The sequence below is a fragment of the Drosophila gunungcola genome, unplaced genomic scaffold (assembly GCF_025200985.1).
Source record: "Drosophila gunungcola strain Sukarami unplaced genomic scaffold, Dgunungcola_SK_2 000001F, whole genome shotgun sequence".
Classification (NCBI taxonomy): Eukaryota; Metazoa; Arthropoda; class Insecta; order Diptera; family Drosophilidae; genus Drosophila; species Drosophila gunungcola.
The window spans coordinates 17,279,991-17,302,380 of record NW_026453197.1 but is presented as its reverse complement, the minus strand read 5'-3'; the positions used below and the strand labels follow the sequence as shown (position 1 = coordinate 17,302,380).

General features: G+C 40.6%; 4 protein-coding genes across 11 annotated transcripts; 1 reads left to right on the top strand and 3 right to left on the bottom strand.

Moving 5' to 3' along the window:
* Window positions 1-1,436: 1,436 nt before the first annotated feature.
* Window positions 1,437-19,116, bottom strand: LOC128262752 (reticulon-1-A). 8 transcript variants are annotated; one of them, XM_052997243.1, is made up of 6 exons: window positions 17,583-19,116; window positions 12,944-12,979; window positions 2,138-2,345; window positions 1,863-2,071; window positions 1,696-1,801; window positions 1,437-1,631 (listed from the first exon to the last, which is right to left on the bottom strand). In XM_052997243.1, exons 1-6 carry the CDS (start codon window positions 18,757-18,759, stop codon window positions 1,559-1,561), a joined length of 1,809 nt encoding a protein of 602 aa, XP_052853203.1. In that variant the 5' UTR covers window positions 18,760-19,116; the 3' UTR covers window positions 1,437-1,558. The 8 variants fall into 8 exon arrangements, with proteins under 8 accessions (XP_052853203.1, XP_052853205.1, XP_052853206.1 ...); XM_052997245.1 differs by lacking the exon at window positions 17,583-19,116 and adding an exon at window positions 13,385-13,680; XM_052997246.1 differs by lacking the exons at window positions 12,944-12,979; window positions 17,583-19,116 and adding exons at window positions 7,060-7,217; window positions 8,280-8,437.
* Window positions 19,117-19,586: 470 nt separating this feature from the next.
* Window positions 19,587-20,084, bottom strand: LOC128262775 (zinc finger HIT domain-containing protein 1). The gene has a single exon (XM_052997285.1). It carries the CDS (start codon window positions 20,082-20,084, stop codon window positions 19,629-19,631), a length of 456 nt encoding a protein of 151 aa, XP_052853245.1. The 3' UTR covers window positions 19,587-19,628.
* LOC128262781 (general transcription factor IIH subunit 5) lies at window positions 19,894-20,527 on the bottom strand. The gene is made up of 2 exons (XM_052997292.1): window positions 20,380-20,527; window positions 19,894-20,327 (listed from the first exon to the last, which is right to left on the bottom strand). The coding sequence occupies exons 1-2, from the start codon at window positions 20,412-20,414 to the stop codon at window positions 20,141-20,143; spliced, it is 222 nt and encodes a 73-aa protein (XP_052853252.1). The 5' UTR covers window positions 20,415-20,527; the 3' UTR covers window positions 19,894-20,140.
* Window positions 20,528-20,993: 466 nt separating this feature from the next.
* LOC128262770 (thioredoxin reductase-like selenoprotein T homolog CG3887) lies at window positions 20,994-22,226 on the top strand. Its single transcript, XM_052997281.1, has 2 exons — window positions 20,994-21,249; window positions 21,332-22,226. The coding sequence occupies exons 1-2, from the start codon at window positions 21,104-21,106 to the stop codon at window positions 21,780-21,782; spliced, it is 597 nt and encodes a 198-aa protein (XP_052853241.1). The 5' UTR covers window positions 20,994-21,103; the 3' UTR covers window positions 21,783-22,226.
* Window positions 22,227-22,390: the final 164 nt, after the last annotated feature.

Below are 22,390 nucleotides of genomic sequence, written 5' to 3'. Positions count from 1 at the left end.
CCCCTATTTATAGTTAAAACTTTGCATTTGCCAGGATTAAGCTGAAACATTATAAGGTAAACAAAAAAACAGAGATAAAATGATAGTTTACAACTTTTCAAAAGTAGCTGTCGGGTTGGTAATAAAACAACAATTGATTTATTTTTATAAGAGTTTATTTTTATTGAAACTTTACGATCATAGCCAACTGCTGTTGCTGTTGTGTCTCATTCATAGAATTAAATACTTTTTAGAGCGGTTCTTGTTTTGCTGTCTTGACCTCTATTCATAGCAAACTTACTGCACATTTTGTGTGTTATTTCTCCTGTTTTTCTTGCGATTACATATGTAAAGTTGCACTAAATTAAAGTTAAACCCTCGGAAAAGTTGCACTTAAAAATTTCGATCTTTCACTTCAGGCGATGTCTTTGTTTATCTCACTTACGTTTTGTATACATATATATATTTTTTTCAAGTGTATTAATTTGCAAAAATATCTATTGGTATATAGTCTGATTTAGAAGAACGCCTAAATTACAGTTATGGGATAAACTGCACATGCACATATGTATGTAAGTACGTCTATATGTGGGGATTCCATCGAAATACGCAATTCAAACGCAAAGTTCGTTCAACAATTAAGCAACAAAGAGTTACAGTAATAATAGTAATGAACATTTTAAGCTACAATTGTAATGACACTTGCGTATGCCTTTGCCTCAAATAAATTGCATTAAATATTTGATTTAATTTCATGTAAAATGCTTACAAATTAATTGTACAATGTGAAACAAGGCCATTTATGTAAATGAAGCGGTAAAGCTGCTCGAAATTCATTTCTTCGTTATGATTTACGATTAATGTTTTATGATTAATGTTTTTGCATTCTCCTCCAGTAACAGGCGCGTGTTTAATGACTTACGGATCAGCTTACTTATATTAGTATATATATATATTTTTGTTCTTTATTAAAAATGCTAGAAAACACAAAAATCGTTAGTTGTGGATTTTTTTACTTCATTTTTTATTTGATTTTTTCTTGTTTGTTTGTTTTAAGAGTAATCTTAGTTCTTCTTGTTGTTTTATACAAAAAAATCAACAAAATAGTAAAACTAAAACTAAAGCAAATAATTATTTAAAAAGGTTCACAATGGAAACTAAGAAAGTTAAATAAATCGAAATAATGACATTTGAATAGAATTAAAAATTGCTGGAAATCATAAGAACTTTTAATTGCATTGCTGCGTCTATATAATCGTTTACTTCTTAATTTCCCTCACTTTTAATGTTTTTTTTTTTGTTGTTTCGTTCGTTAAAAACTTAAAGACACTTGGACAATGTTTGAAACTGCTACGAGTTGTTGCTTGATAAGTTGTTGTTTGTTTTTGGGACTCTATAAATTTGATTTACAATTATCGATTGATGTAGATTGCAATTATACAATTAATATGTAAACATTGCTGCTAGATTTGTTATTTATTTAATGCCTGGATGAATATTAAAACCATTCAAATAATGCTTAATAAATAAATAAACATGTTTTTATTGTGGTTGTTTCTGTAGCTAGTGCGGGTTGTTTTTACTTGTCCTTGTCAGACTCAGTGGCAGCAGCCACGGGCTTCTTGTTGCCAATGGGAATGGCCACCCGGATCCTGAAACGAAATACAACATACATTTAACAACATATCTACTAAGATTTAAGAGGGCCAAACTCACTTGTCGGTGATTTCTGTCAATTTGCTGCGCACCAGATCCAAGTAGGTGTCGATCGATTGCTTGTTGTTCTCGTAAACCTTGGGCAAGGTAAACAGCGAGACAAAGGCTGTAAGATAGGATTGTCAGTTGTTAATACCATCTTGGTTAGATTACTCCTGATTGCTTACCCAAGATGACCAGAGTCATGCCGTTGAACCAGGCACCCACGTAGGTGAAGACCCACAGAATGACGCCGAACTTGATCGAATCAATGATGTCCTCAACCAGAAACAGACGCCTCAGCTCGGAGGTGAAGCCATTGATATGTGCCACAGCCACGCCGGCAATGTTCTGCACCTTGTCCTGCGACAGCGCCAGATCCAGCTCCAGGTATTCCCTAATTTGTATAAATTAAATTATATTAGTCAACTATTTACGGAGTACAACAATCGGCTAAACTCACTTGAAGGGATGTCCCTCGTTTGTCTTTTGCACAGCCTGTGTCACCGATTTGTAGATTCTGAAGGCAACGGTGCCGAAAAGAGCCAAAAGCGACAAGTAGGCAAACACGCTGATCACCGAGAAGCTGGAGATGGCCACCAATGTGATCAGGCCGGCGCCGAAAACAATGCCGGATTTCTTCACATCACGCCAGTAGATCAGGGATTCCACTGGAGGAGAAAGAAAATGTTTCAATTAGTAACACGGCTTGCAATACTTTTACTGCCATTAATGAGTTTTTCTTTGTATCATAGACATTTCATTTTTCATTTCCCAATTTATACCCCTCATAAACTGTGAAAAGAGACGAAATAAAGTGGACAGCGTGAACTGAAAATACCAAAATATACAGCCTCTCGGCACGCATTTACATATATCTTTTCAGCTGGCGGCAATTATGCAATCTATGAGATAAATATTTGAATCGGATCCGAGCAGCTCGAGCATCCATCTGCTGAGGTGGTAATTATCGTTAGCATTTGTTCAGCCAGCATGCAGCAACCGAGCTTTGCACTATATTCTGACCCTACTATTCACACTCACACAATTCGCTCGACATTTCGGGATTTTATTTTTCGGGTTTTTCCTATACGGATCGTTCGCGGTGCTACGTTTGACGTCCGTTGCCAAGTTCTACACACTAGAGAAATATTATTTAGCGTCTGCTGGCCGGGGGCAGAACATATAAGAATGGCTGGCTAGAGGCAGAATTCAGATTTTCCGGACCCAGCCGGAAAACAAAAGAGAGCCGAAAAGAGTGTTTGGTGTATGCAAATGGGAAGAGCGCTGGCCAAAAGAGTGTTCGAGTGGCGAACGGAAATGGTTGGAATCGCTTAAGAATCGATTGTCCAGCTCGTGTCGGAATGTATCTCTTGGATTCAATCGCTGACGTAAACATCTCGATTTACCATATATCTTTGCCATCGGCTTTCGGCTTCATTCGCTTTCATTGGATTTACCGATAAGAAGTCAGTGCCCCACGTCGTCTGGGTTAACCCAATTAAGATACTAAAACAAACAATAGTTTTATAACCCAATTAAGATACTGAAACAAATAATAGTTCTATAAATACATCTCAAGTGTTGGAACTATAAGATTTGCTGGCTCATTGAGAGGTCATTAATTCGAACTGATTTATAAGGTTTCTCAGATAGAAAGCAATTAAGGAAAATCCAGTAAGGTGCTGCCATTAATGAACGAAACTGTGCCATTTATGATGAGCAATCTTTATGGAACTTTGGGGTAATTGGCTATATAGTCAATCTTTTTTACACTAAGTATACAGTAAGAAAACAAAGTTCCTTAATTTTAAAAATAGTGGCCTTTTATATATTTAGGAAAAGATTACCTTAGGCTGGTCATTTATATTTTTTTAAATACATGGTATAATTAGTTCTTGAATAAGTGTATCGCTATAGACTACACCTAAACAAATAGTAGGTTAACTAAAACAAGAGGATGCAAACTACAAAGCTGGGTAAACTTGTTTTCGACTGGGATTGGGATTCGAATTTGTCTAAAGTTGCCAGGTCAGACACGATCTAAAGGGGGTATTATGTAAATGTGGGGGAAATAAATTAGAAAGGAGACAAAAGTGATGAGATGGCAGCGTCTGAGGCCCTAAACTGGGTTGAAAACTATGAGAAAGCTCTCTTGAGGGAGAAAGTTTCCAAGGTATCAATTGAATCGGAGAGTTCGTTACAATTGCAACTTGAATCCCGCTGAAGAGCGATGATAGAGATGATGGAACTGGTTTGGTTTCGATTGCCTTGAAACCCGTTTTGGTCGAAAGTGAAGTGCAGCCTCTTCGGGACAAGAGGAGAACACACAAATGTAGTAGTAGTAAGAAATTATTACAAAAAAAAAGAAAAACAGATAAGACTGAGACAGGGGCTGATAACATATTACCTGCTATGTCTACACTTGTTTAATAATTAAATTTAAAATTGCCAATGCAAGCGGGAATTATGATGATGGGCAAAAATTAATTTTGCTTGGTTGCCAAGCGCAGTTCGAAACGTGGCAAATTAAATATATATGTATATAAAATTAGCACTGTCTTTGGAATGAAATTATGCAAAGCAAATACAAATCGTATAATGAGCATTTCATAGAGTTTATTGGCTATTCTTTTTGGTTTCCAATATTTCGGCCACGTTGGCGGCGATGATACTCTGCTGCTGACGTTGGCAGCAATCACTGCGCCGAATAGCCCATAAATGATTTTTTATTCCACGACCCAAAGAAGATAAGACCTCCGTTTCGTTGCTTTTGTGGGTCTTAAGGCAAAGTGGACAACGTGGACCAAGAAGCCAGGTGATAACGCCGGCAGAGATAGCTCCCTGGCATTAAGTATTACCTGGTCCCCGCTCTGGAAGTGGCTGGAAGTTGCCGTTGGAATTGTTGCGTGAGTAGCGCTTGCTGCCGCCTGCCATTTTTTGTGAGTGATTTTCTTTCGATTGAAAAAAACCGTTACTAGCTTGGCGCCAAAATGTATGCAAAGCGGGTGGGGACTTTCGCGTGACTGGGCTTAATTACAGCGCAAAAGTTAGTTAGTTGGCTAGTCAGTCGCTACACGGACACGCACGCACACACACACTCTGGCACTCGGGGACGATTCGGCCGACCGTCTGAATCGAGCGCAGCAAAAGAACTGGAAGAAGTTTGAGCACAAATTAAACCAACAAGCCTCCAATTTGCCATCGCATATGGGGAGCTGGAACTGCTTGGGGCGCGAGCGAGCGGGATAGCCAATGAAGCGGGCGGGTGGGCGAGGTAGAGTGAACGAGATGGGGCAAGAGAGAGAGTGGCGGCAAACAAGTTTTCTGGATTGAAAAAGCTGTGGGAGCCAAGCCAAGCAGTGCACAGTGGGTTTGCCATAAAACTAATCGATTAATAGTTGCGGCCACATTTTAGGTCACTTTTCTAGTCTATATGAAATATAAAAATATTTCATTATAATAGTTGCGGCCACATTTTAGGTCACTTTTCTGGTCTATGTGAAATGATAATTACTGTTCCTTAAAAATATTTGATTATAAAAGTTGCACTGCAACATTTATTATTTATTTGTTAACGAAATCAGTTGGAGCCGGTGGCGTATAAGTAATGTTAATTTTATCTTATATAGACTGCCTCTTTACACATGCGAAATTTTTTTCTTATAATAATTTACGAACATGCAACCTTAATAATTCAGTTCTGATTCTAAAAACTCCACCCCACTGTGCTTTGGGAGAGCGGGAAAAAAAAGGGAGAGAGCAATGTGCGTCGACGATCCGCATTCGTATTGAAAGTAAAAGATAACGCGCAATAACAACAACAATTATGATGCGGGGAAGGGGGTGGAGAGAGTACGTACATATGTCAGCAAACGTGTCAACCTCAACCACGAACTTGGGGATTTGCGACTCGGCTCCACAGCCGAAGATTGGAGATTGTGAACTGGACTTACGTAGCCTTACGTAGAGTCGAGTAGAGTGACGTAGTGGGTGGGGTTTTGCGGTTGAATCATGGATCCGGAGCGTGACCAACAATGGCGAAATGCGGAAAATGCTAAAACACACACACCGTGGCTTTAAATCAATAAATTAAATCTGCACTTAAATCGGTCGGGATTTGCACTGCTTATCTCTAGGGGGGTTCAATGGACTGCTTGAGGTAGTTTGACAGTCACTGTGGATCGGGGGTGTGTGTGGATTGCAATTCCGATGACCAACTCAAAACGCAATTGGAAAACTGCGTTTTGGCCAAATGCGAAAATAAACGCTTCCAGTGACATCATCTTCATACGCAAACACTTAAATCCAATCCAACCCCAATCACCTCTAACGCTTTTGCGTTGCTTTTCCTTTTTGGCGCGTTTGAATGAGTAAGCTCTGCTTCAAGTGATATCATAGCGATGTTTGCGCGCCTCTGACATAATTCCCAAATGTTCGTCAACAAACGTTTATAAATGCAATAATTGTGTGCACCTGACATTGTCAGAAAGCCCACAGAATTGCATAAGGCCATGTTAATAAACAATTAAAAGAAATGCAGCAAACAAGAAAGAGAATCAAAAACATCAAGAAGACTAGCAATTAGAGAATCAGATAAAATATACTCAATACTTGGGGCACTTTAGCTACGAAATATTTGTTGCATATTGATTTTTAATTTCAAAACATTAAAATAATAGCTTTTACAATCCACTCACGCACCCACCTCCAATTGAAACCTTAAGAAAGTGCCACGAATGACAAATCACTTGAGACTTTGTGGGCTTATCAGCAAAAGTTTCTAGAGGGGATAGTGCTGATAAGAGGAAATACTCTTTTCCAAGTACCCCTTTTGGGATTTAAATAGTTTTAGGGCAATAAAACTAATCACATTTTGCACTTTAATCAGAAATGAAAAAGAGACTAGCCATTGATAGTCGGTGACAAAGCCATTTATTAACAAAAAATGAAAAGGCAAATATGAGATACCATAAATTCACCAATTCCCTATCTAATCAAATATTAAAAAAGGAGACATGTCGTGCTACTCAAGCCGAAACACTTTTTCTTACGATAGTTCTCAACATTTTCCCTTAGACACTAAAAAGAATATTTATAAATAAATTATAGCTGCAATTAGAAACAACGCACAGCCAGAGAGTGTGATGAATAAAGAGAGAGAAGGAAAGGAAACAAAGAAAAAGAGAGTAAAGAAAAATAGAAGAAATTTCCCCAAGGGAAATTCTTGTTTCATTCGATTTTCAGCTGGCCATGTGGTTTGGCCCTCATATTTACGCCCAAACCCTATACACACTTTAAAGGCCAATGGAATTCTCTTTTCGATTTGATTCGATTTGATTTGATCTGATTGCATTCAATTCAATTCAGTTCAGTTTTACTTACACGACTCGCGATTCAGGGGCAAGTCTTTGAGTTCGCCCAGCGATTGTAGCAGACCCTGCAACGCTTCCAGACCAGCAGCCATCGTGTATTGTGTTTGGATTGTGGATTAACTGAGTATCTATGAGGTTTCAATTCTATCACTAGAGCTTTCCGCCCGACTGCAAGAGCAAAAAGACGGAAGAATCAATTGTAGCGAAAGTCTATGTCTACGTTCACGGATTCACGGATCGAGGAAATGCAACGGCGGGCATTAACATTAACCGTTTGCGTTCAACTGAACGATCGCGAGCCAAGACCGATCGATCGGATCCGACCTAGACGAAAGGTATTGATATAGAACACGGCCGAAAGTTCCTCGCACTCGCACTCGCAATCGCAATCGGAATGGCAGGGCGGAACTGATATGGAAAGTGCCACATCAACGGGGCAAGATAGTAGGATAGGATAATAAAATTATTATTATTATATTATTTCATTCACTCTTGATTTTGTTTCGTTATGACGACGATAACCGCAGTGCTTGGGTGCATTGGTTGATATTGAATATGATACAGTGGTCGCTGGCTAAAGCACTCAGTTGACTTATAGTATGAACGGGTTATCAAATAGGTAACTCTACAGTTGGAAAATATCTTAAATGTATCTTTCTAGATACCTCAAATTAATGAAGACTTCTAAGGCTCAGATAAATTGTTAATTTATTTCATGGCAATATATTAAATCACTTGTGTTTTTACAATTTATGAAAATGTGGATTCGCTTTGAATGACATTAAACATTTATTGATAGGTTAATTAGTAAGTAAGTAAGTAAATCAAAATTAGCGGTTAGGAAACATGAAAACTTTTACTATCTGTCTGGAATTTCACACTTTCGAGCCACCACTGTACACTCTACATTCGCATATATCGCCAGCGTTAGGGCACCTATCCAAGTTATATAATTAGAAAAGTATCCGCACAAAAAAACACGAGAAATTCCGCGAGAAATGGGGTGGGGGGGGTAAACTGGGCGAAATGCTGCGGCGACAATGACAAAGTCGCGGATCGGATCGAATCGGATCCGTGTTTTCTGTCAGCTGCAAGTGCAGGTCATCCGAGGAGTTCAAACAGCTGACACAATCGGTGGCATGTGAATAGGAACAGGAGATGGAGCCAACAGCACAGACACTAGCACTCGGATTCGGATTTGGGCACTCGAAGTGCAGGAGAACCATTTACCGATCTCGTTTTCGTTTTCCCGAACTCGAATTCAAATTCGATCTCGATCTCGATATCTCGATCCCGTCTCTGGGGCAATGTGACGTTGTCAAAGTCCGTACATCAACTAAACTACAATTAATTTCAGATGCGCTCAGCTCGGCGCAGGGCGAAGCGACGACACTGAACACTCAATGCCCGCACAACACACACACTCACACACTCGTGCTGAAATACACACGCAGGTACCCAGCTCGCTGTACACCGGCGGTCAATAAAATAGGCTTGTGTTTAGCACCCACAATCTGAATTGATGTAATCATAGAAAATTACGAAAAGTTGATGATGTTTTGTTTTTGGGTTTTGCATAAAAACACCTGAGATTATCACAAACTCTGATAAAAATTGACTTAAAACCCTTTTTTAAACGAAGTTTAATTAATTAAAGCACGAAATGGTATACTCCCAATTGCGTTTTAAATAGTTTTCGGTATTTCGGCTATTATATTATTGCTGTATGTACAATCTAAGGATCTAGAATGTGGGGAACTTTAACTATATATCCAAAATGTACTATTTTTAATTGAAGAACTACGATCCTGCCCACCGCTGTTGGCAAAAAAAAAAAAGGGAAAAGGAAAGGGCCCTCTGCTTATAGCGAATTTAAGATAGAATGGCTCTGAGAGAAACGCAGAGAGTGAGAGAGAAAGAGGGATGCCTGAGCGACTGAGAGTGAGGGTGTTTTTATAGTCGAGAAATACGCATTTGTAGCCGTTAATGTAGTTGTCGCCTGCTAACGAACACACATTGGGATAATTCAATTTAGGTATGTAGATGACTGCTTTTCACGTGAACATGTCTTTGCAAGCAGCATGAACAGGTAAAAGGAATCGTAAAGAGAGCGAGTATCCGGTGTAAGTAAATGAGAGGATCAAGGAGCCGAGCAGAGCCGAATCGGTAATACCGCTCAGGTACTCGTGATTGGTCCTTGCCAGGGCTACATAAAGTCCCCGAACTGGTTACAGTTTATGGCTTCAATAAAAGGTACAAAGGGTAACGCTTTCTTAAGTGTGATCATTGGGTTTAAAACCCTTTAAATATTGAATAGGTAAATTTAAATTATGTTGATAATAAAATTGTATCCAAAAAATTGAATGCATTTTAAGAAGGTGTTTTAGAACAATGAGGATCAGACTTTCTATTTAAACATTATCTCTTTATTGTTATTGAAAATAAGTTCACCAATGCGAATCTCCACCGTAGATCTATAGTTCAACTGCTTGACCGGCCAGTGCAGCCTACGTCGCAATCTTTAAATGTTAAACCGCACGGCAGCAACAACAATGACGGCGAATGGCTGAAATACTTAGCTAAAAGGCTAAAATTAGCAGGCAACTGTGAGTTTTGAACGTTGACGCCGGCCGGGCAGACAGCATCCAGGGGGGAGCGGGGAAGGGGGAAGAGTGGGACAGAACGCTGAGATGAGAGCAGTAATGAATGAGCGGCGAGATGGAAAAAAGACGGCCTTTCGTTTTGGAGAGCTTCATAAACAATGACAATTGTGTGGCTCTTTCTCTCAAGTTCTCAAGTTCGCTCTTACACGGCACAGATTCAAGGTTAACGGTTTCTTGCCTTGGGGCTAGGGGCTATTTCACTGCTTCTCAACTGCTTAAAGCAAGCAGTATGCACTGCTTAATCAAAAGCGCTCGAAATTTAAAAACTTAATTTCTAGACGTGCGACATTTTGCATTCTTGGCAATCTGACGTCAGGCCCGGATAAAAGCAAAAGCTCTGGGTGCTTATGTCTTGCCAACTCTTATCTTCCATTTCTAATTGCAGACCAGTTATCGCCAGCCACGGCATTAAGTCATTTCTACTGGCTTATCATTGTTATTCCTGCGTTCTTGCTATTTTCGCTTTTTTGCACTTTAATGCAAATTTTTCGCATATATGAATAAACTTTTTTTTGGCGCAGAATTAGCACAGGCCAGAAAAATGCCGTCGATGATCTAATCGATTTCGGCTGGAAGAATAAATACATGTATATAAATATATAGACAATATGAAAACTTGTCGACCAACGCACGTAGCATTTCTCTTTTGGCCGTTACTCATTCTAGTTCTTATAGAAATCTAATACTTAAGTGAAAGAAAGACCTACAGACCGTTGGTTTAGATAGAAATATCTATGTACATCTTTTACTTTAATAACAATGGTGTCATGTCTAAAAACTGAAATGATTTCAGTTTGAAGGCGATAGAAACATGTGGAAATATGAAAAGTTACCAAGGATTTTAAGAAATAAAGAATTAACTAAAGACGAATATTTAAACGCTGAATGAAAATTGCAATTTTATGAGTTTTAATAAAAATCACAGACTGGCACAATGGGTGATTAATCATCATTCTTAACGCTAGACTTGCTACGAACACATAAATCTGTAATTAACAGTTTTACATTCACCAGACAAACGCCGCATGGTCGGCTTTTTCTTTATGGCCAAGTCCGGCAGTTGGAGAATGCTAATGTGGGCCGACTTCCCGACTGACTGACTCGATTATTCAAGTATCCGAGTGCTCACAGTGGGCAGTCCACAGTGAACAGCACTTAGGCTCAAATTGGGCATCGCACTTGGGCGAAAACCTAGAGAAAACCATTGGAGAAAACCACAGGTTCATGTCTAGCCACTCGTGCAAATTATATTTTGGCCAATGGAGGAGAAAAAAAGTAACGTAGAAAAGGGGAGGCAACATTTTTCGCAATATTGGGAGTGGTAGGGCTATGAAAAATTGATTTCAAAGAGCTGGCACCTTCGGCATAATAATGCCAAATATATTTCTTATACATTTTAGTTAGGGTTTAGGGTTTCAAAATTGTTTTCTTCAAAATTGAAAATTGTTACAAGTCAAATACTTTAAACGTATTGATAGATATTGATAGTCTTTTATTGCATCAGCAATAAATATTTTATGACATTTATCTGTAATTATCACCCTGTGATGATTGTGATGATATACGTATAAATGGCTAATAATGTAGTTCCAGAATAATAAGGTACGTTTTTCTTATTTTAAGTGCAATTTCAAACGATTATGTAGATTGTGATCAGGTATTCTGAACTTCTCAAAGCTAATAAAAAGGCGATTAAATAAAGAGCTAAAGTCCAACAAGAAGTATGACTTAAGCAAGCACAAAATAAGTGCATGATTAGTGAGTGATATTTAATAATAGCTGCAAGCTTCACACAGAGGCTACCTTAAATGCGAATTAGTCATAGCAAAAGCGAATGATTTTTACTGCCAAAGCTGATTAAAAATGCTATACTAAATGAAAAGGCATATGTACAGATGTATAAATATCCATAGAAAGTGCATGGAGCGTCGCTTAGACTTAGCTCAGATTGCATGCGAGGCCTTTGCCCCCTTTTTTCTGCCCCTTCTCTCTGCCGGAAAAGTGGCAGACGCCCCATATCAGTTTGCAATTTGCAGTTGTAAAATGCATTTTGTGAATATAAATATACAGTCAAGTTTCTCTAACTTGAAATTGTTTAACAACACTTTTTTTCAAACAGTATATGTTACTCAGAAAATATGTCAACTAGTAAATGTGTAACGAAACTAACATTAATTTCTTTAAAACTAATTTATATGCTTAGTTTATACATTTTATACATTTTTTCGCAATACTACAAATATGTCTCTCAATATTTTGTAATTTAAAGTTTTCTAAGTTCGCGTTGGATATGTCTGACTGTAGTGGCGGGTAAAGTTGGGCTGGCTTAGCATGCGATCCGATTACGGTTACCGCTCTCAACGCTCACCGCTTCAGTGAAAATGGTTTGGCTGGCGGGTAACTGAACTATATGAAACGACGGCTAATTACAATGCGACTGGACTGGCAACTAGCTCTAAAAGTGGGGAGGGCAAGTAGGAGTTGAGTGAGGGGGCGTGGCAGCTACCCTCATGAGCATTAAAAAAATGCAAATTATTTTTAGACACCCCTTCAGGTGAAAGCTGCATAAAACTGGAAATAAAGCAGTGCTAAAAACAAAAAACCTAAAGTACACATATCCACTGGACATTAAAGCATTGAAAATAAATGTATAATAAGCCAATATATTTAAATAAGTACTAACCCTTAGTTATCCATTTCAAGGGAAATAAAGACAGGAAAAAAACCAGTTGGTTAAGTTTCCTCCTTAAATAAAAGCAAAATTATAAACAATCGTTTAATAATTTGTTCGCCTTTTATATAGCTTTCTCCCCAACATATATCTTATTGCCCTAGAAACAGAAAATAAAAAAAAAATCATAGATAGGTCGCACACATACAGAGACAATGCAGAGCACTTGAAAGGATATGCGGAATAATGTGGCATACTTTCTGGGGTACTGCTTGCAAAAATAAAAAAACAAAAACGACAACACAAAGCCTGTCATTTGTACTTGTGTTCGTGGGCTTAACCAACAAAACGGGGAGCAAAACAATGCAGCAACAACAACAAAGGCAATAACAACACCAAAAAGGACAACGGGGGTGACTCGATGACATCATCATAACGCATATTGACAGACGGCATGTACGATTTGTACAGTTACAGTTTAAAGGCTTAACGGACCGCGCTGCGGTGCGGTCAAGCAGCACACTGGCGGGGGCACAGTTTTAGCGGCACTGGACACTTACCTTGCGGGTGCAAACGTTCGGGCTTGAACCAGGCATCTGCAAATAGGCGATTGATATATTGATTTTCGTTAGTAAGCGGTTAGTCGTGGTGCGAAGATATAATGGAAAGAGAAAAGGATGAAGATGGCGTGCAAAGGCGGTAAACTAAAAAAAACAGAGCAATGCAAAAGCGGTTGAAGGAAAGTTAAGGAAAAAGCAGTACATTCCACTTTTATGATGTAGAAATGAAGCAGTTTTAAAGGAAAGAACTTGACAGCGAATTTACACTATACAACATACTATTTACTATATAAACCAATTATACAATCCGTAATCATAAAACTACCACCCATGCCATCGTTGTCAGAGGTTAGTTTTGTTGTTTTTCATCTTATTTCTCAACTTCGGGGTGAGTTTCGTTTTTGGGGTAATTTTTTTCTTATTAATGCGAGTGCCACTTACTGGGATCGAGTATGGAGCAAATCAATGGGCGATGCTTGACCACACCATTCTGACCGGTTTCGCCAAATGCAGACATTATTCCGATTTCGGTTTTGGGCTTTTTAAGTTCACTATTTTTTGTGCACTACGCGTTATCCTTTTTGCTGGATAGTAACTTTTCCCGTTTTATTCGATTGTTTTTGTACGACAAAAGCACGGCGCAGAAAGTGAGAGAGAACGGAGAGAACGGTATTACGACGTTAAGGTATTACGCTATAAGAATTTTTCACTTCCGTGTGGCGGCCTCACGACGCGTATAGAGACTGAAACGTATCGGGAAAAGCTTAGCCGAGAAAAGCAGGCCGAGGAGTCTAGTCTCGCCTCCAAAAAAGGACAACCCTAAGCTCAGAGCGTCGGCGCCGAGAGAGAGAGAGAGAGAGAGAAAGGAGGGATGTGGAAACTGCAGAGAGACAGATGGGAGATGCCCCCTACTGTGCCCACTTACCTTACAGTGGAACCCAAATAATCGCGTACTTAAGAGTACACCATTCAGTATATGTAGTCAAATATAACAATTTTTAAGGAAGGAAGTTTTCTTTTTAAATAACTAATTGAATATTATGCCAAATATTTAATGCAAGAAAAAAATGTACAAATTTTTAAGGAGAACAATTTTAAAATAGGCATTTATTATTATGCCAAATATTTAATGTAACAACATTATAAAAAAATATAATTCATCAATTGGTTAAGATGTGTTTGCAAATCATATGATAATATATTTGATTTAATACGTTTTTAGTCTATTTTCATAACAATTTAAAATTTTTTGGTAAATTTTGTTTAAAAAGGTGTGTTAAAGATATTTTATGAGCGTAGCCCCAGTTTCGAATTGGCATTTTTTTCAATATTCTAGTTAGCGAGGTTCAACCGTAATCCCACCGAGGCTCTACCGTATAATGAGAGGGCAGCCGCAAGACGAGCAAAGTTGAGCAACCGCGCTTAGCCCTGAACTCGGTGTCTCAGCGTCTGCCTTCAAGTTGGGGAAAAGCTCGAGAGCTCGGGGCCAAAATAGCCAGTTTAGCCAGCAAAGCGCCCATCGATTTCACCTATTGCAGCTGACCTGCCTGGAGAGTGGAGAGTGGAGAGTTTTTCCGCGGGGAGACTTTTTCCTTAATTTATATCCCAGCGCATGCGTTGCCCCAGCAGGAGTCTTGTTTTCACTTGTGCTAGTCAGCCAGCCAGCCAGCCAGCCATCCAGCCACCCACTAATTGGGCCGGAAACTACCAGACGCTGGCAACTTTTGGGTGCGGCGGGTGCAATCGAGCTGCAGATGCTGTTGCTCCATCCCTCGACCTCTGACCCCGCCCTACAGTTGCGTGCGGCGTGAAAATTAGATGGGAAATCAATCACCCAGACACACGGAACGCATTTCGCATTGTTTTCGCCTTTTAAATCATTGATCCACTTGGCCAAATATACGCTTTTGGCCAACGACCAAGTTATGACATAAAAATGCTTGACGTATCTCATATGTGCTGCCAAATCGGCAAACTTCTTTGGACTGCCTTTGACGGGTTAGCACAGTCCACAGGCCAGATGAAATCGATAATTCGCAGTGCGATTACGGAAGCATGTTTTCCGGTACGTTTTCTAAGGGAAAACCATACCAAAGCTTTTGAAATCATTCTCTTTGACCTATATTAGTGCCCCATTTAAGAAAATAGAAAAAAAAAGGGAAATAAAATATGGGAACTTCTGGAAACGAATATTTAATTCCTTTAAAACGTTTGATAAACAAACGCAACAATAAAGTCTATATATAGCTTTTCATTTGGAAAAAAAATAAAAGATGTAAATATTTTGGACTTTGAGAATCTGCAAATAGCGGGTAATTCAAAAGGCCATAGCCCCCTATTATAGGAATTGAATGTTTTTTTGTTCAATTTAAGGATTGTTAATATACTCAATAATTACATTGATAAAAAGGGTAATATTTTTAAGCTTTCTGAAATGGAAAACAGGAAAGTTTGTGTGCATTTAACCGATTTAATTCACAAGTCAATCGACCAAATTGTTTTTAGGTTAACTTTGTACCATGCGTAATGACCTTCTTAATATAGAACAACTCGTTTGGGCTTTCCATGTGTTCTTCACTGAGTGGCCCAAAGAAGCCAAACATTTACCCCACTCAATCGATCGCTGCTGCGTGGGAGATGCAATTAACCGAAAATAATTTTTAAAAACAATTCGACAGAACGAAACGTTGTTTACCCAGTTCCAATTTCCTTTCTTTCCGACTACACTTTCTCTATCCACCAACACAGCACAGTAAAATAAGTAAAACGATTCTCGATTTCTTTGGTCTGGAGGAAATTATAATAGTTAATATACACAGAATTGTGTAAAGCTAAAGTGTGCCGATATCGGGAGCTGTCAGTGAACTACAGTTTAACTGAAGTCGCCAAAGGCGATAATGCGTGGGCGATAAGGTTAATGTGCATGTAAATGTGAATGTGGATGCTAAACTAGTGTATAAGATGGAATGGAAAAAATCGGAGTACCAATCCAAAACGAAATCAATGGCAATGGCAAATTGGAAGACAAAAGCGCAGTAAAGACAAAAGAAGACAAAAATAGCCGCATAATCGCACAAAAGGGATGCACACAGACTGCAGAATGGAAAATGCAGAATGCAGCCCGAGGCGTCGATGAAAATCACTAATTGGAAAATGTTTTCCCGCAGCAGTCGTTGTCTGTTTTCATGGAAAATGGAGGGACAAAAATTGAATTATCCAATGGCTTAAATTAGCCCATTGAGGGGCCGTTTGTAAAGGTAGTAGAAAAAAAAACATAAGCTTGCCAAATAGTAGCAAAAATAACTACGCAACAATAAATTACTCAGCCGCAAATTGCTTTAATGGACACGAAACTGAAACAGAAGAAAAAGAATCGTGAATCGTGAAACGTAATGAAATATAATGAAATATGAACGGACGGGTCATGTGTTTGGGTATAAAACAGTGCCTATATAGTATATAGTATATAGTATATATAGAGAGCTTTTTGGAATGGCGGAGGGGTTACACAGAGCAGCTGATTCATGCCGCTAAAGTATCTCAGTCGGCAGTCGGCAATGGTGAAACTAGCTTCGAGAATGTTGGCCCCTTTCATACTACACAAACGTGATGATGAGTTGCCCGTATTAGATTAGTTATGCAATTTACCCTCTTTTGTTGTTCTAAGGTCCACACTTATTTGCCTTTGCCTTTGCCTTTTTTCTTTGTAACTCGTTGTGTTATTCTGTGTAGGATTTAGCTCCCTACCTGTTTAAAGTGTTTTCTATTTGCTTTGGTTGAAAACAGTAAATATAGCGGTCATTAAATACTTAAGAGGCTTACAGTTTGAGTCTCTTAAAATTTGTAATTAGAAGTTATTTCTGTTTATAGAACATTTTTATAACTGTGGTTGTATTTCATTGGTTTAATATTTCTCTAACCTGAAATTGGTATGATATTTTCACAAGCTAACATGTTTTATTAACTAAGAGCTTATGGGATAATAAAAATTCGATCTGTTACTTAAAATCATATTAAAATTAATCAGATGTTAAATGTTATCCTAAGTGAAGTATCGAAAAACAGCCGATTGTGGCCTATAGCGAAGGACCCCTGTATTAACCAGTCGCAATTTCTGTACGCGGCATTCAAATGAGCGTGAATCACGCGCGGTGACGATCGATTTGCGAAAAATCTATGAAAACTATGAGAGTGCCGGCAAAAAGCGGCTGCTGCTTCAGATGGCTGATGATTAATGTAAGGTTGGGAAAAGAGAAAAGTTAGATACCAATAAGAGTACCTCTAAAAACACTACACAATCATCTAAGCTATCAAATTTCTCCGCATTGCGATATAATAAAATACGTTAAATAAGAGAACCCGAGCCGATGACATCATGGACAGAGTTCGTGGGGAAAAAAACCACAGAAAAAAAAGAGAGCGGCGAAATGACTAACGCACAAGAAATAAGGGGCAGAAGTGGAGGTCCAGGAAAAGGGCGTGGGATGCAAGGTGCGCCGCAAGGACACCAAAAAACAAACATTAAAACAATGCTCTAATGACGACAGTGCAAAATAATACTCGACTGACAAACAAATTAATTAGAAACGCAATGATAAAGGAGGGTTTAAAATGGGCGATCTCGGGTGGCAAAACTCACCCAATCCGTATTTGTAGAAGATCTCCTCGACGGACACAATCTTGGGCTGCGGCGGCGAGGACGAAGATACAGCTGGCACTGGAACAGCCTTCGGCTTGGGCGGCTCCTCCTTGGGTTTGGGTGCCTCTGGTTTCGGTTCGGGTGCGGCTGGAGCTGGAGCTTGGGCTGGGGCTGGGGCTACCTTGGGCGCCTCTTGGACACTGGGCTTGAACACCACCTCCTCGTCATCCAGGTCGGTTACCAAAGCGGTTGTCACGGGAACAGCCACTGGAACCGGTGGGGGTTTGGCCACTGGCGCCACCACAACTGGAGCAGTGGGAGCCGGAACGGGTGCGACTGTGACCGTTGTGCGGGGCTCCTCCTTGAAATCACTCAGCAGATCCTCCGATGAAATGAACTTCTCGTTGTCCTGTTCCTTCAAAGCATCCACAATGGGTTTTTTGGCCGGCGAGGGAGTGTACGAGACGGACGGCGATTCGGTGTCCGAATCCTGGTTGGCATTGGTCAGTGGAGCAGGTGGAGCAGGCTGAGCAGCAGGCTTGCCCAGAAAGTCATCCTCCTCCTCGTCGTCGACGTCGTCGTCGTCGTCATCATAGAAATTGGCCTTGGACGGTGCCGTGGGCTGGAAGGCCTGGAGCGGAGCCGATGATGGCTGGTCACTGAAGCTGCCCAGAAGATCTTCCTCCACTGGGGCAGGAGGTGCTGGAGCTGGGGCCGGAACAGCAGGTGCTGGAGCCACTGGGGCTGGAGCTGGAACCGGCACTGCCGGAGCAGGTGCCTCTGAGAAGGGCGCCAGGGGAGCGGCAAAGTTTCGCTCCGCATTCATAAAGTCAGTGGTCAGGCCAGAGATGCCCTGTTTCACCTCCTTTCCGGCATCACTGAGAAAGTCCTCGAAATCGTCGACTTTGTGGGCGAACTTGGCATCCAGCTGCTTCTCTGCCTCCTTGACGCCGGCGGAAATGCGCTGCACAAAGGCCTGGGGATCACCAAAGTCCAGGTTCTTTTGCTCATTGGCGAAATAGTGCTCCGTATGGGCATTGTCGTCCTGGGCGCCACCACTCACGTTGCCAGCATCGCCACCGATTCCTGAATCCTCGTAGGCCTTTTGTGCCCGCTGGAAAATGTCCTCGTTGACGGCCGCTGCCTCCTTCTTCAGTTCGCCAAAGTTCAGATCCATTTTGTCCACGTTGATTTCGATTTGATTCGAATAGGACGATCAATTAACAATTTTCACAGATGTTGCTTGTATATCCTGGCTTTCTGATTGGAACCTCTCCCTCGCACACACACACACGCACGCAGTCGAGATGTCTCTCCCTCGCACACACCCACACGACGCGCACACCGCCCACTACAGCTGATTTCGCCGGTTTCGAATTTTTTGTGGCAATTTCACTGGTTTATTGCGAAGAATGCCGCAATTCGTCGTGATTTATTCTGGGGGGCTGTGATGTTGTACGTTAGATTTGTTTTTGAACTACAGCGACCTCTTAGCAGGCGCCGTCGATTTTCGTTTGAAAATTTTCAATGGACCTGCGCTAGAGCTGGAACAAAACTCGATGTCTATTCGATACTATCCGAGCTTATTCGATAAATCGACAGATATTTGTGTTTCGAACCACATTCGTAGCCGTGACACGAACCTGGTTGGAAAAATAGCTAAACAAATTCTTTATCAATTTTAAATATTCAAAAAGGGTCCTAATAAACATTAAAGACCCAATTAATAAATGAGCTGGTTACATTCAGAATAATTTCGCGAAAAATAAGTCTCCATTTTTCACCAGAAAATATGTGTTCAACTTAGAAACCGCTATATAATTTAAAGTAAGTTATTTTCAAGTTTGAAGTCGTCTTTTTATGGTTTAAACCAGAGACCTAAACTATTATCAACTTGACTCATTAGGAAAAGCTTCATAGTTTTAAAATATACATATAGTGGTTACCGTATCCTGAATTATTGATATTTAGTCAGACGGACGAATTCACATAAAATCCTTGCAGTAATTTCTAGGCTTTGATTTATTGTTAACATTACAACCATTTCTAGGCGGTCCACTTGAGGCATCGCGTGTCCTGGTGCGTTTTGAGGCACCGCACGCGGCAGTATCGCGTTCCGCAGGCGGTGCACGAGTACAGCGAGAAGTTGCCGCAGACGGCACAGAAATGCCGGATGGGCTTCTGGGGAGCCGGAGCAGAGGCGCTCTCATAGTTGGGCCGCTGGTCCTTGTCCTCCTCGAGGAGCTGCTGGAAGTTCTTTCGATATTTGGCGCGAAAATACTCGGCGCCCTTGCGCTTGCCCTTCTTCTCCTTGCCCGTTTTCAAATTGTCCTGGAATTTCGGCAACTTCTTCGACATGACCAGGTCGGCGTGCGGGTCATCGTGGAAATTATCCTGCTCCAAGGCCTCCAGAGCTTTGCGCGCACGTCTCTGGCGAGCGGTGACATCCAGAACACGCTTCTTCTCAGCATCTTTAATGCGATTGGATTCGCGACCCGTCATGGTTGTTTTTTTGTTTCTAGTTCTTGCGGGTGGGTTTTATTGGTTTAGGGAGTTTTCTAAGCGTCCTTGTCGTGCAGCGGGAAGCTTATCCGATCCATTAAATCATCGACTCGCGCCTGAAGGACTTCCACAATGTCCGTGGAGATAAACAAATGGTTCTCGTCCAGATCCTGGATGATGAATTTGCGCCCCAGAGCCAGCTTTTCGTCCAAATGCAGCAGGAATTGTTTCATAGCAGGATCACTGCGGGAATTTGGGTAAGTAAAGCTTTGCTAACGTGAAAGCGACTACTTACCACTCCACCAGCACTCCTTTCATAACATTTACCATGTTGCAAGCATTTGTTTGACGAAGAAAATAAACAATCTGCTTATTTTCAGAACTCCTTGCCGACACTCACAGCGAATCGCAAACACCTGAGATGGGAAACACGCTTGCTTAATGTCAATATATCGATATGCTTACAAATTATTTAAACTATCGATTCATATACTTTATAAATAGACAAAATCAAAATTGTAATAAGCAAAATATCATAGATTATACCAAATTTTCAAAAGAAGTTGTGTGCGAGATTGTAAGAAATTGAAAGATTTTACGAAATGCCCTTTAAAATGTTTGTTCTTTCTATATTGTTCTTGCATTATTTTAGTACACATTAATTTGATTGTACATTTGCAAACTATAATTTTAAAACGCAAAATTATTATTGTTATAGTATAAGTCATTTTTTTTGCTCAACAAAAAATGTATTAAATTGGAATGATTGTTCTGTATCTCTTTTAATGATTACAGTCCCTAAAATACTTAATTATTTGGAGCAACGGAAGTACCAGCCCTTTAAAGCATCACTGGTTTGCTACCAACAGCACTGCCAGTCACAGCGGAACGTAAACATAGTAGGGTTTGGGGTATTTGCAAGCCACCGCCGAACGGTCACACTGACAAACACTGAAGCAAAAGTGTGAGCAAATATTGAATTCCAAATTCGAGCGAGGAAAATCGGGCCAAAGGACACAATGGAAGCTCTGAACGGAAGGAACGTGGCCCTGCTGGTGCTCTGCCTGTGTGCCGGATACGCCCTGGTGGTCGCCGAGGGCGAGAAGGAGATACCGGCCACGAAATTCAGCCAGAACATAGCGCCGACGATGACTTTTCTTTACTGGTGAGTGCGATATGCGGGGCAATTAACATAATAGATAAGGCTAATGAAGTACGTGTTTTTTCGTCCCTCCTCCGTGAAACAGCTACTCCTGCGGCTACCGCAAGGCCTTCGAGGACTATGTGAACCTGATGGGCGAGAAGTACCCACAGATCCAGGTGCACGGCGGCAATTACGATCCGCCGGGTCTGAACTATTACCTCTCGAAGCTGATATTTGCCCTCAAGATCATCATCATTGTGTCCGTGGTCAGTGCGGTCAGTCCGTTCACCTTCTTTGGCCTAAACACGCCCAGCTGGTGGAGTCACCTGCAGGCGAACAAGATATACGCCTGCATGATGATCTTCTTCCTGGGCAACATGCTCGAGGGCCAGCTCATCTCATCCGGTGCCTTCGAGATAACCCTAAACGATGTGCCTGTGTGGTCGAAGCTGCAGACAGGACGCTTTCCCTCGCCGGAGGTCCTCTTCCAGATCATCGACAATCATCTGCAGTTCACCGAAAAGGTGCAGGAGAATCCGGACTTTGTTAAATAATAATAGCGGCGAGCGGATAGGATGGCGAGGCGAAAACAGTAGCCGGACAACAACAACACCAAAACAGCCGGGCTGACCGGCTTTCTTAACCTATCTTAAACATAAGCTCTTGTCCTGATATTACCTACTTAGCCGTATCTCTGTTTTCACCCATTACTTTAGCCCTACTGTAAGCCACCTGCATGTCTTTGTATTCCTTTCCAATGCTTGGTGATCTGTACGTGTTCTTTGTTTTGTGCGACAGTATGACGATAAGAAACCGGACCGAAAACACGGGGTACATCTCGAGATTAAAAGTAGAGAAAGCCTGCCTCCATAAAGATGTACCTTGTCCAAAGCCTTTACGGGATTGTGTATCATTACTTGTTAGCCGGGGATATGTGAAACCATTTTTCAAATTGTAATAAAAATAAATTCGCTCTACAGTTTCAAAACCGAAAGAAACGTGTTTTCTTTGACTAGATAAGGTCTAAGGTGGGGTTTTGTCAGATATCATTTTGTTATCACTTATTTTTCATAGACATATTAAAAACGATTTTTTGTTCATTTCAAAAGAAGGTAAAGGATTGAAACTTACAATGCATATCAAAGAAAATTAGAATTCTTTG